This window comes from Capra hircus, chromosome 12 (genome assembly GCF_001704415.2).
Source record: "Capra hircus breed San Clemente chromosome 12, ASM170441v1, whole genome shotgun sequence".
Lineage (NCBI taxonomy): Eukaryota > Metazoa > Chordata > Mammalia > Artiodactyla > Bovidae > Capra > Capra hircus.
The window spans coordinates 2,128,316-2,146,783 of record NC_030819.1 but is presented as its reverse complement, the minus strand read 5'-3'; the positions used below and the strand labels follow the sequence as shown (position 1 = coordinate 2,146,783).

Here is an 18,468-nt window from a genome sequence, read left to right as displayed (position 1 = left end):
TGAAAGTTGCATTTTTACATAAATATGTAGGTCTGTGGGCTTCCCAGGTGGCACTAGTGGTAAAGAACCCGCCCACCAATGCAGGAGAATTGAGAGACGCAGGTTCGATCCCTGCATCAGGAAGATCCCCTGGAGGAGGGCATGGCAAACCCCTCTAGTATTCTTGCCTGGAAAATCCATGTTTAGAGGACCCTGGCAGGCTACAGTCCCTGGAGTTGCAAAGAGTCAGACACGACTGAAGTGACTTAGCATGCAGGCACATGTATAGGTGTATATACCAGAAAGAAAAAATACAGCTTGTCTGTGGTTGGAAATTCTATTTTTCTTAAGATGAGAATATATGCCTGTGTTTTCAGGACATTAAAGCACACTGTTTTATTTATTTATTAATTCCTGATAAAAAAATACTGCTGAGGGCCATCATTACATCAAAGGTTTACTAGGTGGTGGTGGGGACACAGTGAAGAACAAAAATAGATGTGTATTGGAAGACAAACTCCTGTTTTGAGTGATCGTATTAACACGATGAGGCTGCAAATGGTATGTGTGAACAATAATGAAAATAGCAGAATGAGGAACGGAAGGGAAAAAACAACTGTCTTTTTAACTTTCAGAAGCCTTCTGGATTTCTCTCTTTATTGGATGAAGAAAGTCAAATGATTTGGTCAGTGGAACCAAGTCTTCCCAAAAAGCTCCACGGTCTACTGGAATCCTCAAACACAAATGCGGTCTACTCCCCTGTGAAGGATGGAAACGGGAACCTCGCCCTCCGAGAGCAAGGCACGGCTTTCACCGTTATGCACTATGCGGGCCGGGTGAGTTCACAGGCCTGAGCACTCATGCGCCGAAGGCCTTAAGGGCAACCCTTCAAGATCGTGCTATCGTAGAGTTTTGATCACTGATGCTGGGCCAACAACCCACAAGCTCTCCCTTCCCTAAGCTGTTCCCTTTTTGCCTGATGAGGACTAGGCATCTTCAGAATGTGAGTGATGAAGCGTGCTGTAGGATTCTTTGCATGATGTTGCCGGATTTGTAACTTGGGACGTCCCACAGGGCGCAGTGGTAAAGCATCCACCTGCCAGCGCAGGACATGCAGGAGACTCAAGTTTGATCCCTGGACTGGGAAGATCCCCTGGAGGAAGAAATGGCAACCCAGTCCATGGAGCTGAAAAGAGTCAGACACGACTGGAGTGACTTCGCAGGCAGGCACACGTATAGGTCTATGTACCAGAAAGAAAAAAATACAACTTTTCTGTGGCTGGAAATTCTAAACTACATACTTTCCCATGGACACAGGATTGGCTATACAGACTGACTTGTCTACAGTCCCTGGGGTCGCAGAGAGTGAGACCCGACTAAGTGACTGAGCTTGCATGCCAGGTTTGTAACAATATGACCAAAAGAGAGCTGGATTTAATACAGAAGGTCTGCTGTGAACGTCGGGGTATTTTCAAAATCCAGCTGGACGCCTGGGTTTACTTACGCTCAAAATAGTTGCTGTTGTTCAGTCGCTCAGTCGTGTCCGACTCTTTGCGATCCCGTGAACTGCAGCACGCCAGGCCTCCCTGTCCTTCACTATCTTCTGGAGTTTGCTCAGACTCATGTCCACTGAGTCGGTGATGCCATCCGACCATGTTATCCCCTCTGTCGTCCCTTTCTCCTGTTGCCCTCAAGCTTTCCCAGCATCAGGGTCTTTTCCAATAGTTGTTAGTATGAACTTACTTTTCCTGAAGCATGTCTACCTAGGAAAGTTGCTCTGAGGGTTTGTAAAGCACAGTTCATGCTTCAGATCCTTCACAGACCAACTCTGATCTGTGTAAGCCCGTCACACCCCTGAGGCCAGGCTCGTGTTAGGCTTCTCCGAGTGGGCCGTCACTTCCTCCAAGCCTCGTGTGCCCAGCTCTCCTCTGCAAAACCTCTGGGCAGGTGCTCTATCCAGTCCACTCACCGTTTCCCTGCAGCTCTCTATATACCCCCAGATGAAGCCCCTCACACTCAACCTAGAAATGCCTTCCTGTCTTCTTCTCAAGGGCCCACTGTATCCATCTTTCCATATTTACCTACACATCCCGCCTGGCCTCCAATCCAGCTCCCATCTATAGTGGGAATCTGTAGCCTCCAGACTTGGCCCCCATGATTGGGCTATAGTACAAATAGCCGTTTAGGGGGTGAGATCCCGAGTTATCCTCTCCCTTTTAGTGTATTTCATCTCATTTCAACCAGTGGTTACTGAGATGCTACCGTACGCCACAGCCCAGGCATTAGCGAATCAAATATATCACGGTCAAGTAAGGAGAAGAGAAACGAACGAATGTTTATGCTATAACTTGCTTATAGTAATATTGGACTGGAAATGACTCTGAGGGCCTCACCCTGTTGACTGGTGGAAAGTGGTCACAGGCCAAATAAGAAGGGAAATGCTAGAGGAGAAGGCAGTTTGGAAGGAAAGATAACTCAGTTTTAGATATTTTGAATTGGAGATTTTTGAGTGGAAACCCTCAGGAGATGCTGAAAATGATGCTGGGAGGTTGGTTGTTTTTAGAAACAGTCATATTTTGGAAAATGTGTATCTGATGGTTGAACGTGGAGAAGAGGGAGAAAGATATTAGTAGGAAAGGAAAGTATCACGGAAACCAAGAGGGAAGGAGAGGTCGGGGTCAATAGGAAGCGTGCCTGGACGGGGTGGTTAGGCAGGAACACCTTGGGAGAAGCTCTAGTGTGAAGGGTCAGATGTGGGGAGGAAAAGTCAGCGGATGATCTTATGTAATGAATGGATATTCCCAGAAATTATTAACTACTTTGTATTTGAGAGCTTTAGCCTTTAAACTTTTTATAGCAGTGACAGTCTTTTAGTCCTGCGTTTAGATTTTTGATCTATATTTTCTTTATATTAAAAATTTATTATAGAACATAGAAGCAAAGATACTTGCATAATAAAATACCATTAGAATGTTAGGAAACTTCATTTCAAGAAAACTTTTTGCGTCAGAAAAAAACCAGTTTCAAGTGTGCAATAAAATGATTCAGTTTCACATAAGTATATTTATGTGTGTCTATATATACACGCACACATATATTCTTTTTCAGATTCTTCTCCATTATAGGTTCTTCCAAGGTGCTGAGTATACTTCGCTGTGCTGTACAGCAGGACCGTGTTGTTTATCTTTCATGCGTTATCTTTCTGCTGACCCCAAATTCCTAATTTGTCCCTCTGCCCTTTTCTGCTTTGATGACCAGAGTTTGTTTCCTATGTCTGTGACTCTGTCTTTCTGTTTTGCAAATGAGTTCATCGTATGATATTTGTCTTTCCCTGACTTACTTCACTCAGGGTGCTAACCTCTAGGTGCATCCGTGATACTGCAGATGGCGTTATTTCATCCTTTCCACAGCTGAGGGATATTCCACTGCGCATAGGCACCACGTCGTCTTTATCCATTATTCTGCTGATGGACGTTCTGTGAAGCAACTGCCTTTGTTTCTATATTCTTTCATATCCCCAGTGCCTGGGAAAGTGTCTGGCACGTAAAAGACATCAATATATATTTGATCAATAAATGAATTGTTTGATGATTAAAAAAATAATTTATTGAATTCATAGGATTTAGTTGAAAACCTATTTTTCCGAAAGTTTCATCTTCAGTAACTAGACACCTGACCCTCCTGACCTGCCTTGTAAGTCTGTTTGTCTTGTATCTCGGGGATATACTAGATGTTGAGGAAATGCTAATTGCATTAAACTAAATGGTACCAAGCTTTGGAAGAATATCTTACTTGCTAATTAGTTTATGTTTGCATTCAAAAAGTGTTACACAAGCACTTAATGAAATTTCAGTTGTTTTAAGAAAATCTGGGGAAAAGCAATGAAAAGTTTGAATGAATACAATTATGTCACCGAGCTCTGAGAGCAATAAAGCAAAGCAAAGAAAGCCCATTGATTAATTGCCACATAGCTAAGACCCTGCGGAATCACAAAATTTCCTGTAAAAGCGCCTTTATACTTTAAAGCAAGATTTTCCATAATTGGAGTCAATTTTGTGGTTTTATGAAAGTCTTTCATTTCACTGAGATGTACTGATGAGTCTTAGCCCAAGGACTCCCTGAGGACTATTCACATGTTGAAGCATAGAGTCTATGTAATTTGTGGCAGCATGTCAAGCCATATGCCATTCCAATCATCAGATGTAGATGCATATACTTCAGTTCTGAGGCACTGCATTTTCAAGGAAAGCAGCACATTTCTGCATCTTGTAATTCAGAAGTTGTAACAAAGAGCTAATTGGCTTAAAGTCAGAAGGCAGGGGTCTGTTTTGGATTGTAGGATGAGCAATCCTGAATAGCTCTCTGATGACCGAGTTGATCCCCAGGGAGACCGCGATGGCTTGGGGGGTCGTGGGCTTGATGGGCGTCTCTTCTTTGCCCAGACAGATGTACTTGAGTCCCTCCCATCACCACTTGTTCCTCCGTGACTCGTTTACCTACTTTTGTTAGTAGAAGCGTACTATATCTCACAGGAAGGCCGATCATCACTGCTGGTGATGATACTGACTCCAGCCGCCCGCCCCCAGGACCCACACATCCAACTGCAGCAGCCCCGACCAGGCTTCTGAATCTCATTTGGAGCAGAGGCTCAGAGGTCTTTTAGAAATGTTTAAGCAACATTATTTAAATTATAGCTGAAGATCTTCCCTAAACACATTTGAATTTTTCATTACTCATAGGAGCGTGATGTATTTTCCACTCTCTGTTACAGAAATATTTTAAAGTCAATGGGAAGAGACTGCACATGAAATATTAACAAGGTCTCGTTAGTGAGCATGAATTTGAATTAAAGAAGCTGTGAGTTGTGTGGGATTTTTTTCTTTCAATTGTTGTTATTTGTTTTAGCAAATTTTAAACTGTATATAGGGTTACCTGTTTTAGGGATTGCTCTTAAACTTCTGGGGATTTAAATGATGGATAAGCATTAAACCCGGAAGAGCATCTAATTTGGCTTTCAAAATTAAGAATCTTGGAGGAAGGAAGAATTATGATTTGGCGAAAGTTGTTGTCTCTTAGGAAAGCTGAATTTCTTGAAGGTGATTCCTGAACTTTGAAAGAAATAGTATTTTGAAGTCCCTACACTTTAATGTGAGAAAAGAGAATCAATCAAGAGATAGTAAAGCAATCTGAAATAAAACTTAAATTCATGAAAACAGAGATCAGGATTAATAGCTGTCAAATAGATGACACGTCCTGTAACAACGGGAGACCAGTCCTGGGTGTTCATTGGAAGGACTGATGCTGAAGCTGAAACTCCAGTACTTTGGCCACCTGATGCGACGAGCTGACTCGTTTGAAAAGCCCCTGATGCTGGGAAAGATTGGGGGCAGGAGGAGACGGGGACGACAGAGGATGAGATGGTTGGATGGCATCACTGACTCAATGGACATGAGTTTGGGTAGACTCCAGCAGTTGGTGATGGACAGGGAGGCCTGGCGTGCTACAGTCCATGGGGTCACAAAGAGTCGGACACGACTGAGCAACTGAACTGAACTGATACGACACGTATTTGATCCGCTCTGGTGTCTACTCAGCAAGTCTTTGTCTGAACATTGTTTGTTGTGATCATTGTTGCTTTTTCGGCATGAAGTGATTCTTTGGGGATCTTGAGTAAGTGTCCCATTGATGATTTATGCAATTGACGATTCATGTAGCTCTACCTACGGTGCCGGGTCTGTGTTTCAGCCTCCCTCTGTTGCCAAACACACAAGAAGTGCGGTGGGTGAGAGTGAGAGTGTCCCCGTCCCACAGGACGGGCCCTGCTGCTCACCCCTGGAGCCTACAGATGGGATCTGATTTAGAAAAGGGTCTTTGCATGTGTAGTTAAGTCAAGGGTCTTGAGAGGATCCTCCTGGATTATCTGTTGAGTTCCAAGCTCAGTGACAAGTGTCCTTATAAGCGTGAGGCAAGGGCGAGTTGAGAGAGAAAAGGACTGAAGGGATGCAGCCTGGAGCCTTCAGAAGCTGGAAGCAGCCAGGATGGCAAGCAGGGACGCCTGACTCCAGAGTGGCTGTTGGTTCCAGCAGCTCTGGGAATTAACGCGCGTGTTCCTTGGTTTGAGTTTACAGATTAAAAAAGTAGTACGGAGTTGTAACTTGTAACGCTGTAGTTTTGTTTTTTTTTAAAACTACATCTGATTCATTTGAAAATGACATCTGCATTTCCCCATGTCTGTCTTTGCTCACGTGGTTTCCTACCTGGAACACCCCTTGCCTCTTTCCAAATCTTTCCTGTCTTCCCGAGGCCCCAGTTCTTGGCCTCGTCCACTTGTCTCTGCTCTGTCTTCCCTCATCAGCAAGCATGCCTGATGCTTACATAGCCGTTTTCAAGTTGCAAAGTGCCTCTGAAACACTTCCACCCCAACCTTCTGTGCTGATTTTTCAGGGTTGGGGTGGGGGGGTCAGGGAGGGTGTTCTGTGATTTAGCAAATACTGCACCGTGTGAGTGAGCCTCCTGGGGATGCCGTGACAAACTCCCCCACACAGCGTGGCTTCAGACTGTAGACACGCATCCTTCACGGTTCTGTCCACCAGCCTCTGAGATCAATTGTCTGCAGGTCGGATCCCTCTCCAGGCTCTGAGAAATGTCTGTTCCAGGCCTCCTTCTCCCAGCTTCTGGGGTTGCCAGCAGCTGGCATTCTTGGCTTGTGGACACAGCGCCCAGGTCTCTGCCTCCATCTTCATGAGGTTTCCTCTCTGCCTGGGTCTCTGTGTATCCCCGTCTCTTCTTTAAGGACACCAGTCACTGGATACCCTCCCCCATCAATATGAAGTAGGACCTCATCTTTGTAACTGATTACATCCACAAAGATCTTATTTCCAAAAAAGGGCACATTCTGACATTCTGGTTCTGGGTAAGCATCAGTTTTGGGGGGCATGTCTCACTTTTCTCATTGCTGCCCCCACCCCCACGTCTTTTTCTCTCCCCTGTGGCGTGTGGTGAAGTCTGTATTACCTCGCCTCATGGAATCTGCGTTGCGTGATAGATGCTCCAGGGTGCTTGGGGCCCATTGCTGTGACTTTGCGGAGTACGCTGACCCTCAGCTGACATATTCGTGGAGTTTGTGATTAAGAGGCACAGAGCTGTGAACTTCAAAAAACTTGCTTTGAAGTTTAAGTGGTACTGTTTCTCGGCCTTTTGGCTAAGATCAAGTGAAGGTTAAGTGTTAAGCACGCAATCAATACAAGGATGACTGTTTTGCAGGCTTGTGTCAAAGACACCAGTCACATTTCCCCAACAAGAGCTGAAGGTCTTTCTAAGCAGAATTACCACCATATTTAGCAAACTTTTAAACTCATCAATCACAGATATTGAGGTCATGAACATATTTCAGGAGCCATCTAATCAACTGGCTACACTGAGAATATTAGAGTCCCAATTGACTTTTCTAAATTATTGGTAAATGTCCTTGATTCGTTAGAAAAGATATTTGTTATTTCTTGTATGTTATACAAATGCTCATGTTGTATAAATCGGTGTTTCTAGGTGTGTTAGAATATTTGTTTTTATTTATCATGGTATTAATGCAGCTTTAGCAGATGATAAGGAATATGTAACCTCCACAGTCATAGCGTCATCTTTTCTTACACTTCCTGTATCATTTGAAAGCCTTCAGTGGAAGGTTAGTGCAGAAAATTGAGATTTTCCTCTATCTGTGGAAACTATAATATTAAAAGAAAAAGTATTTAGAAGTCTGTTTCACCTTATGTTGATGTGACATTCTGGTTTTCACTGACTACCTGGTAATTTTTGTGATCGGTAATGCCACCTTGATTAGAGACAATTTTGTAAAAATTACCTTCTTTACCGTTTAGCCTTGTGACTAATATTGTAATCAAGCACACACCTGTAAGGTCTTTGAAGTTTTATGGCAGATTTTTAAAGCTCCTTTCACTGTATTTCCCTTAAGCAAATGGACACACTCTCTGCAGTTTCCATACGCACTCTGAGATGTTTTTCAGCAGGAGGGAAGGTTTAGCACATCCTGCAGCGTGCTCGCTGGTGCGTCTGTGTGTGGGCGGGGTGTGACCGCGCTCCCCGGGGTTCCTTTCCCGCCCCCCAAGTGACAGTCTAGCGAGATGGATAGAGTCGTAATCCCAGACAGTAGACCCTGGTCCTTATCATCATGTCACTCATTTCCACAAGGCTTTCCGGGAACCCAATTACTAAAAGATTGCTGATAGAGTGATGTGGGGCAGAGACTGATTTGCGGCCAGTCTGTAAAATACGTGATTTTTTTCCCCCTGCTCCTTGAAAAGGATCTACCCCTATTGTGGAATAAATTAAGTGTGAAACATGTCGGGTGAGATTTATGGTGTTGCCCAGACTTCTGAGAAGCGGAGATCTTTATCTCACGGAGGCCGCCATACATTACATTCTGGGTGACACGCGGATGGCAGCCAACCTCTTTGCCCTCAGACATATTTACATAACATGAGTGCCGGGGAGGGGGATGCCTTGGTCCCTTCAATTTCCCCAGGCCACCTGTGTCAGGAGAGCCTTCTGTAGCTTGTTGGCTGGCCTTCACCCCCAGAGATTTGTGGGAGACCCCATGTGCCCAAGACAACTCTGAAAGTGAACCTTTAAATCAGCAGAAAAAGGAGATGAACTAATCAATAAGGAAGCTTCCTTTTATTTCTCTTCTTTTCTCCAGGCAGAATCCCCAGACATAACAATGAAATCTGTCTGGTCTAAGCCAAACTGTTACGATTAAAGGTTATTTGACAAGGATATTTTGACCCATACAGAAAGAGCCTAATTTGCATCTGTGTTTGTTCACCTCTTGGGCAGACTTAGAAAAATAAGAATGAACTCCGCCAGGCTCCTAGTGCTCCATTTCTTGTATCAGTTTCACCTTTGGTGTAAATTTTTGTAGATTTGATAAATGTTTCCTTATCCAGGGTTTTATTAGGAAGAAAAAAAATGCAGGCTCTTATTTAGGGAATCTCACTGTCTTCTTTTTTTTTTTCTTCAAAGATTTAACTGGTTCCTTCATCTTCATGGGATGATAGATATTTATAAATAGGAAACGTTAGAATTTCCTTGAATACTGATATCTTATTATTAGTTGATTGATATTATTTTTCTTCTCAAAAGGAACCAAAGAAGCATGTTCATAAATTTCAGATATGGTAATTTCAATTCAATGCCCATATCCAGATTATAGATATTTAGATAAAAACACTTAACAGTAACCCTATATGCTTCTAGTAACTTATTTTGTTGACTAGTATCTATCAACTTAAAGTGAATCAGAATGAGAGCAAGCAAAACTACTGGATGGAATCAGTTAATGGAAAATTAAAAAACAGAAACCTCTGCTTACAAATATTGATGCTATAGAGAGATCAATTTACCACTACACATGAAATCCAGACTTCTTCAGCAAACCTCCGGTAGAAAGCTGAAGCCAGGCATGAAGAATTATCAGACCTATTTACGTTTGCTGAAAAACAACCTTATTTCTTTGACTAAAATCCAACTTTACAGACATTCTGATGTGATCTAGTGAATTCCAGAATGGATGTCAAAAGTCTCCCACTTTTATCGGCTGTTAATCCCATCTCTTTCCCAGGGATTATATTTCGCATCATGTAAATATCGTGGTGGGGACGGGCATTGACTGACGGGTGACTTACTTCCATTCTGTAAATGTTGCTGTCTCCCAGGAGAGTATTTTCCGTCTCCTTCAGGAGTTAGTTTGCTCCCGTGACTCGGTTTCTCGTGGGGATGCCTCCCGGCTCCCTCCTGCCTGTGTCTCTGCAGGCTTCTGTGTCTGCCTTTAATATCTCTTCATGTTCACAAATCCAGAAGCTCAACTAAACTGAGTTCCCAGACACTCCCTCAACTGGCTCTAAAAATGTAAATAAATAAATGAAACTGATTTTCCGTATTACCAGAAGCCCAGTTAATGACTGAATACAAGCGCTTCTGTCCCGTTTACTCTGGAATCCAAACACCCGCTTCCCATTCCAGCCCCCGAGGTCACGTCCTTCTCCCTCTTGGGTCCCTTCAACAGTCTCCTAATTCTCACCGATAGAAGAGATGTGAATTCTCAGCAAAGAGATGGACGCGTCTCTTTACTTAGAGGCATGCGGGCCGCCTCTGCTTCATGCACCTTCTTGTTTCTCTGGTGACACTGTCCCGATTAAATGTGATGACCCTGATTCCACTTGCTAAGAACAGTCCTGAAACAGAGGTGGTGATGCCTGCTTGCTGGCCACGAGTTTCACCTCCCGGCTTACCTCCATGGTGGTCAGAAGGTGACGAATCTGCCGGCAATGCGGGAGACTCAGGTTCAGTCCCTGGGTTGGGAAGATCCCCTGGAGGAACAAATGGCAACCCACTCCAGATTCTTGCCTGGAAAATTCCATGGACAGAGAAGCCTGGTAGGCTACAGCCTATGGGGTTGCAGAGACTTAGACACAGCTGAGCGACCTTCACTTCAGATACTTCACAATTATGTTGTATTCTCATCTTAAACTTAGCAGCAGTTTTAAACTTTAGCAGCAAATATCTGCTTTAGTAGCCGTTCCATATCTAAAATGCCCAGGAGGCGCTGATCCTCTGCAGACCTTGTCCCCAGATGCCGCATCTCCTGCCATCACCACACCGGAGGCAGAGTTCACAGAGCATCAGGTCAGTAGTCCCTGGAGCTGTGCTTCTCAAACTTGACCGTGAACTAGGATGAGCTAGGGGGCAAGTTCAAAATGCAGATTCCTGGGCCCCGCCCCTCTAAACGATGATCAGAAAGGTCTGGGTGGAGGACTTCCTTGGTGATCCAGTGGTTAAGAATCTGCCTCCTAATGCAGGGGACACAGGTTTGATCCCTGGTTAGGGAAGACCCCCCCCCCCCGCCATGCCACAGAATAACTAAGCCTGTGGGCCACAATTACTGAGCCTGTGAGCTTGAGCCTGCAAGTTGCAACTACTGAGCGCGCTGCACTACTTAAGCCTTGGTGCCCAGAACCCGTGCTCTGCAACACGAGAGGCCACCGCAGCTAGAAGCGCCGCAGTGAGGAGGCCTCCCTGCTCTGCGCAACTGGGGAAAGGCCCTGCATAGCAATGAAGACCTAGAGCGGCCCCGAAAGCAATAAATAAATAAGCTAATCTCAGAAAGAAAAAAAAGGGTCTGGGTGGGGTCCAAGGCGTGTGCGTGTTCATTCGACACTGGAGAGTGTGGTCCGTGCGTCCCAGACACGCTGTGGGTGCTCACTCGAGGGACACACTGTAGGTCCTTGGTGGATCAGCCACCGAATGGGTGCTCCCACAGCACATCTCCTGGACCTCACACAGCCCTCCTCCTGCGTGCCGACGTCTGGAGCTGGACTGGGACCACAGTCTTGGAGAGTCAGGACCTCGCACTGGAAGACACCAGGCTAACCACGTGGCGTTGCTGGTAGAAGAACTTGCCTGCCAAGGCAGGAGATTTAGAGACACAGGTTAGGTCAGGAAGATCCCCTGGAGGAGGGCACGGCAGCCCATGCCAGTACTCTTGCCTGGAGAATACCCATGGACAGGGGAACCTGGCGGGCTGCAGTCCATAGGGTTGCACAACGTGGATATGACTGAAGTGACTCGGTACAGACACGCTGGAAGAGCCCACACCTTCTTCACCTGGGCACGTAAGCCCGCCGCTCTTGCTTTAACTCAAGGAATTAAGACCAGAGGTGCTGGCTGGAGCTGTCTCCTCGGAGCTCACTCACCTTTGCACCGCAGCTTTCCTTGGCAGTTAGCCAAGCCTGAGCTTGACAACCTCCAGTTGGGAAGACCATGTGTGTGGTCTGGCCTTTTGTAAACTTTTCTCTGTGGACCCAGGAGCCCAGGAACCTTGATGGATAGTGATTCACACCCAGGGTGAAAGTTGTATACCCCTATTTTTATATATGGAGAACATAATTCATCTTTCGGACCTGCTATCGTGCTACAGCGAGTATGTCCAAAAAACAAGCACGTGCGACCGCAGCTCCCAGCTTGCGCTGTCCTCCCAGCTGGGCGTCCACAGCAATGCATTCAGATGAGTGTGCTAACTGCTGAAACGTGGGGGAAAGACTCCGTTGCCTTTGAGCCATTTTACTCAACAGAATCATTCGAAAGGAAACCTTTGACTACATGACAGTTTCCTTAAAGGTTCGTAGGGGGCCCTTTGCATATAAAGTTCTCTATTCCATGCATGAGGGACGCTGTCACTTACAGCATGAATCCTAAGAGGAAAAAGAAGAAAAACAAACTAGTCTGAGATTCAATTATGTAAAGATGGAGGGCGGAAAAGAGCATTTAACCTGGCCTCTGTCTTTTGTGACTTTCAGACTTTCTCTCCTTCCATCCCCTAAGTAATAAACCAGCAGGAAGGGGAAGGGTGGGGCTGAGATCAGAGCCCCAGGGCTGAGTGACCTGGAGAGACCCACTACTGAGGCCTGCTTCCTGCCGTCCAGCAGCACCTGCTCTTCCCCTCTCCGGTGGCCCAGCTAAGCTAGAACAGCCTTGTCTGTCCCCCCAAAAAGAAACACTCAGAGAGCTAAAGCAGTGTTCGCATTGCCACAAGATAATGAAGTCCACCTGCTTCAAGAGTCATCGATTTTTATACGAAGCAAAAATTTTTGCCCAATCCATGCTTCCTACAGGCATCAAACCGCCTTCCTTGAGTGTCTGCACATGTATGGATTTTGTTCAGTATCTTTTCCGTGTAACTTTGCCAGCTGGACTGTCCAACTGGCAAATTTTGAGCTTTTGTTTTGGTGGGAGACCACTAGCTTTTTCTCTAACTATCCGAATACAATCAGAATGCCATTCATGAGACGTCCTAGAGCGTAGGAGCTTGTGTTAATGACATCAACATACTCTCTTAGCTTCCCCTGTAGCTCAGTTGGTAAAGAATCTGCCTGCAATGCAGGAGACCCGGATTCGATTCCTGGGTCAGGAAGATCCCCTGAAGAAGGAAATGGCAACCCACTCTAGTATTCTTGCCTGGAAAATCTCATGGACAGAGGAGCCTGGTGGGCTACAAGCCATGGGGTCACAAGAGTCGGACACGACGGAGTGACTGAACCACCAACATAATCTTAAATAAAAACAGGCAGCATGATTTTGTGCTGTTTATCGTCACTATAACAAAACCTTTTTGTTCATTGCATTGACTATTTAATGAATCTGCCGGAAGGACTAGACTCTTTGCTTGTTGCCACAGAGGCAGAGCTGAACAATCCATAGTCACTCCCCTCCGGAAACAAGAGAAGGCCCGTCAGCAAACAAGGTGTAACAGGAGCAAAGACCACAGATGTTTTTAGAGACAATCAGTCATTCACTTGTGTGTGTGTGTGTGTGTGTGTTCAATCCTGAATCATCAGATTCCCCTGAAAAGCAGAGGCTAGAGTTATAGACTGAGGTTGTAGAAAGGAGGACCCAACACTGCAGGGTCATCTCTGGGATGTTCAATAACCTGCCACACACCCACCAAATAACCCACCAAATACCCTGCTAAATAACCTGCCGTCTACCCAAAGATGTAGATGCCTCAGCTGGGTGTTGGGAGTCTCAGGGGCGCCGCTGTCTCTAATTCAGGAAGGCGTGCAGGAGCCACGCTCCAGGCTGAGTTTTCTCAACCCTAATCCCATATCATCTGGGGCCAGATACTTCTTCACTGTGGAGCTGCCAGGGCGCTGTAGAATGTTTGCAGCACTCCAGTCCTTCCAACCCCTCAGCTGTGACAAACACAGATATCTCCAGACACAGGTTAGGGACACTGTCACCCCGGGGTGAGAACCGCTGCTCTAGACGCTATAGACATTTGCTTATATTCAACAATGTGTAATATATAACGTAGCTCGCATTCTAACACTGGTAAGCCATGTTCTGGCCTAGGACCAAACTGGGTAGTGATTGAGAAGTATCTGAAAGTTGTTTATTGTTTGTCTGGCTTTACCTCTTAGCTCAGCTGGTGCTAGTGGGACAGAATCTGCCTGTCAGTGCAGGAGACACAAGAGATGCAGGTCGGGAAGATCCCCCTGGAGGAGGGCATGGCAGCCCACTCCAGCATTCCTGCCTGGAGAATCCCATGGACAGAGGAACCTGGCAGACTACGGTCCATGGGGTCACGAAGAGTCGGACATGACTGCCTGACTGAGCGTGACTTACTTTCACTTCAGTTCAGTTGCTGAGTCATGTCCGACTCTTTGCGACCCCATGGACTGCAGCACGCCAGGCCTCCTTGTCCATCACCAACTCCCGGAGCTTGCTCAAACTCGTGTCCGTCAAGTCAGTGATGCCATCCAACCATCTCATCCTCTGTCGTCCCCTTCTCCTCCCACTTTGCATCTTGCCCAGCATCACGAAGACTTGCTTACTCAATGTGACAGTTTTTAGATCTGTCCATGTTGCTGTAAATGGTGCTTCATTCTCTCTGTGACGGGGTAGTGCTCCACTGTGTACACACACCATGCCTTCTTTATCCATTCCCCTATCGGCGCACACTCAGGTTGCTTCTGTGTCCTGGCTGTGGAACGGCAAATGGCGCTGCCACGAACACTGGGGTGCACGTCTCTTTCCGAATTAGTTTTCTCTGGATGTACGCTCAGGAGTGGGGTTGCGGGATCACATAGTAGCTCTGTTTCTAGTTTTTAATGCAGAAGCCATTCCATTTCTCGTCCTGAGGTGACACTGGCTTCCTTCCCAAGGTGTCGTGAAGCCTTTCTAACTTGGGTCAGGGAGTTTTCTGAGCAGGTGAGAGGTTTTGAAACCAAAGGGATGGCAGTGGAGGAGAACCTGCACCGTTCTCTTCAGCACTGGAGGAGGACTCTGCCCATCCGAACAGGAGAGGCGTCCCCGATTCGATGTGCAGCGGAGAGCCTGGGAAGGAGAGCTTTGAACTTGCTTGGAGTGAAAACTTTATGACCTGAAGACACTGCTCTTATGAATAATTTAAAGCTGTCACTGAGTCCAGTTGTTCTTTAAAGAAAATTACTTTCGTGGCCATGCTTAACCATTAGTAATGATACTACTTTCTTTTATTATAGGTAATGTATGAAGCTGTTGGAGCAATTGAAAAAAATAAAGACTCCCTTTCGCAGAATCTTCTATTTGTAATGAAAAGTAAGTTTCCCTCCTCCATGGTTAAAATGCCACCCAATCTTTATGTCCCTGTCTCTGAACATGGTCCTGTAAAATATGCCACCAGCTAAGGATAATTGAAATATCTTTTGCATTCTAATGCCCAGAATAATAAGGAATGGATCTTGCCACGCTACACTTTGGTTACAATTTAATTTGGAGTCTAGTAGAAACCATAATTTAACTAAGCTTTTAGCAGACAGAAATATAAAACACCTTTCCCACTCTGGCGGTGTGAATATAAAAAAGCTCTTCTGTGCGGACTGATGAAGATGAATATGGTTTCCAGAGTTATTTAGGCCACAGCAGGGTGAATTCCATTACTTAAGATGACTCGGGAGTACACCAAAGGGTGGTATTTTATTCTTATGCACTTTCAGATATAAAGAGCTGATGTTTATAAAGTAAAATGAGAGTACAAATTTATATACACACACGCACACACGCATATATGTATATACCAATACAGATTTATAGGCAACAGCTACTTAGTGAACCTCAGTACTTTATATACATATATTTATATATATGTCTATAACTCTAGAGTATATGTAAAACGATGTACCGTATTTATATAGAGTATAATTATATACATATATGCCCATATACAGATCTATAATTACATATAAATTCTACCCCCTCTAGTAATTATTTTATTAATAGCACTTTTGCAGTGATTCATATTTTCCTAATAACCTCTTCAAAGAATTAAGATGTATCATCTTTTGTGCTTAAGTTGCTCTAAATGAGATGAAGCCATTTATCATTCCTGGGAAAAGAAGCATATGATAGCCTTTCATGAAATAGTTGGATGCCTTTGAGCTGGAAACAAGACATCCATATCACTTCTGGCTTGAGGAGCATCTTTACCTTAAATCAAAGAGCAGAGCTGCAATATATTGCTTTACATGGAGAATGACTCCACTGGCCTCTCAGGATGTATGGTTATTGAGTTCTCTTAAAGGCTGAGGCTAATGATAAAAGCATAGACTTGGAATAATACCGTGTGAAAAGAAAAGAGTGAGATAATTGAGCTTATGATCACTGGAAATATCTTCCTTCTGGTTTTCAAATATTTGGACTTTCATTTATAACATACTTCAGTTTAATCCATATATTTTATGAAGATCTAATGTACAGCATGTTTTCAAGTTTGGCACAAGAATATATATTTAGAATGAAAACAAGACAGTTTGTGTTACTGTGATTCTGCTTACCTTAATAGAGTCCTTATATTTTTAAAGTTTCTCTTTTGTGTATGCTGCCTGACAAGTGCCAAGAGAAAACAGGGGAACCTTATTTTAAATATTTTAGACTATAGATACATCTGAACATGAGCATAGAATTTACAATGTGTCCTTCTATGTTCATACAAGAGGTGGCAAGCACTTTCTGCAAAGGGTTAGAGAATAAGTATTTTATGCTTTGCGAGCCGTAAGTTCACTGTTACAGGGACTCAACTCTGCCATGATAAGGAGGAAGTGGCTATAGACAATACATATGGATGTGGCTGTGTTCCAATAACACTTTATTTACAGAAACAGGCAAGGGGCTGCATTTGGCACGGAGGCCACAGTGGCTCACCCGTTCTGTCATACAAGCAAAGAGGACTGAGATGGTATTTTATGAATCTGTGGAATGCTGTGACGCTGGAAACAGTTATTAAAAGAAAGTGTAGTTTACAGGTAACAGTCATGTTTCCAGACACTGTGCCAAGTCCTTTGCTCACAGCACCTGACTGGTATCCTATTATCCAAAAGCTCTGCCTGAGGAAGGAGGTGGGGTCTGTGGCAGGATCCTCGCCAACCTGGCTGGGTCTCTGAGACCCCCGCCCAGTGCAGACTGGGAGCTGGGTGACAACAGCTTAAACAGAAAAGCAGCAAGGGCCCCTGTGGGCTCCTGAGCTGAGAAGTCAGGTCCACTGGACTCCAAAAGATGCAGAGAAGTTAAAATCCAGACTCTTCAGTCTGCTTCGAAGTAGAGGAAAGCTACTTACTGCTGAAGCTGCTGCTGGCGGTTCTGCATTCCTGCCTACAGACCGTGGGCACCCCGGTTAGCTCATCCCCTTTCCCTGGCAGGAAGGCGCCCAGAGCCTTGTGTGGAGACCCCAGCCAGCGGTGCTTCTCATTGCCGCTTGTGCATATGGGGACCTGCAGGAAAATGCCTGCAGCAGGTGACTCCTAGAAATAGAGAAGGGAGGCCAGAGCTGTCTCTTCTCCAGGGGCTTCCTCCCCAGGTTCTTAGGCGCGACACCAAGGCCGCATGCAGCGCACGCGCTCCGCCTGTGGGCGGGGCTTCACCGTCCCACGATGACGTGTCTCCATCACAGGGCGAGGCTTCTCCGCTTGACCTTCGCGCGGTCCCAGCCTGCGATCCAGAGAAGGGACAGACACCGTCAGTTATGTGTTTCCGTTCATAGTTAGGCCTAGTGTTGAGAGGTTTAGTAAAGACATTCCCCAATTATGGAATGCCTTGTTGCACTGGTTTATCCGTGGTTCCATTCATCCACAGACTAGTTATAAATATAAATAATATTTTTAATTTAGTTAAACAGGTCGCGGCATTATATGTTTACTGTTTCACTGTTGTTTTGAAACAATTTCAGACTTAAAGAAAAGTCACAAAGTTAGTACAAAGAACTCCCATATGCTCTTTTCCCAGACTGACTTTTTTCCTCTTCTTCCTCTTTCTCTCTTGCTGTCTCCTTCCCATCTGTGTGTGTGTGTGTCTGCACACATGCTCTGAACCACAGGAGAATAACCAAATGCTTTTCTGCCCAAATCCTTTGGTCCATGTCCGGAGACCAAGGACGTGACCTCCATAACCCCAGGAAATGATCAGACTATTAAATATTGATATGACACCAGTATCTAATTCAGAGTTCATGTGACACTTTACTGATTAGCTCACAAATCTCTTTCAGAATGATTTTCCCCCCATTTCAGGATCGTTTGGTGAGTTTAGTTGCCATTTCGCAGTAGTCTTCTTTAATCTGGGACCCTTCCTCAGCTTTTCTTCTTGACATTAATATTTTTAAAAGTGGAAGGCCAGTTTTTGAAGAATGTCCCTCAATGTGGGCTTATTTGCTGTCCCCTCACGTTGGAATCAGTCTCCACCTTCTTGGCAGGAGCCCCACGGAGGTGACGATGTTTCTTTCTTAGCACATTGTGTTCCAAAGCTCATGGTGACCTTCACCTTGATCACTCTGTCCTTCAGAGCTCCCTAACGTCACTGTTTTCGGTTTGCAACTGATAAGTCATTTATAAAGAACTGTTTATCACAAGCTTTCACCCGTTAGCTTTGACTGAGGCAATGATTGTTGCC

At 45.0% G+C, this 18,468-nt stretch overlaps 1 protein-coding gene across 1 annotated transcript in view; it reads left to right on the top strand.

Annotated features, from left to right (window-relative positions):
- The window catches only part of MYO16 (myosin XVI), a 529,091-nt gene that overhangs the window by 367,903 nt on the left and 142,720 nt on the right, over positions 1-18,468 (top strand). Inside the window, 2 exon segments of the mRNA XM_018056366.1 lie at positions 615-815; positions 15,051-15,126. Coding sequence (XP_017911855.1) covers positions 615-815; positions 15,051-15,126 — 277 coding nt within the window.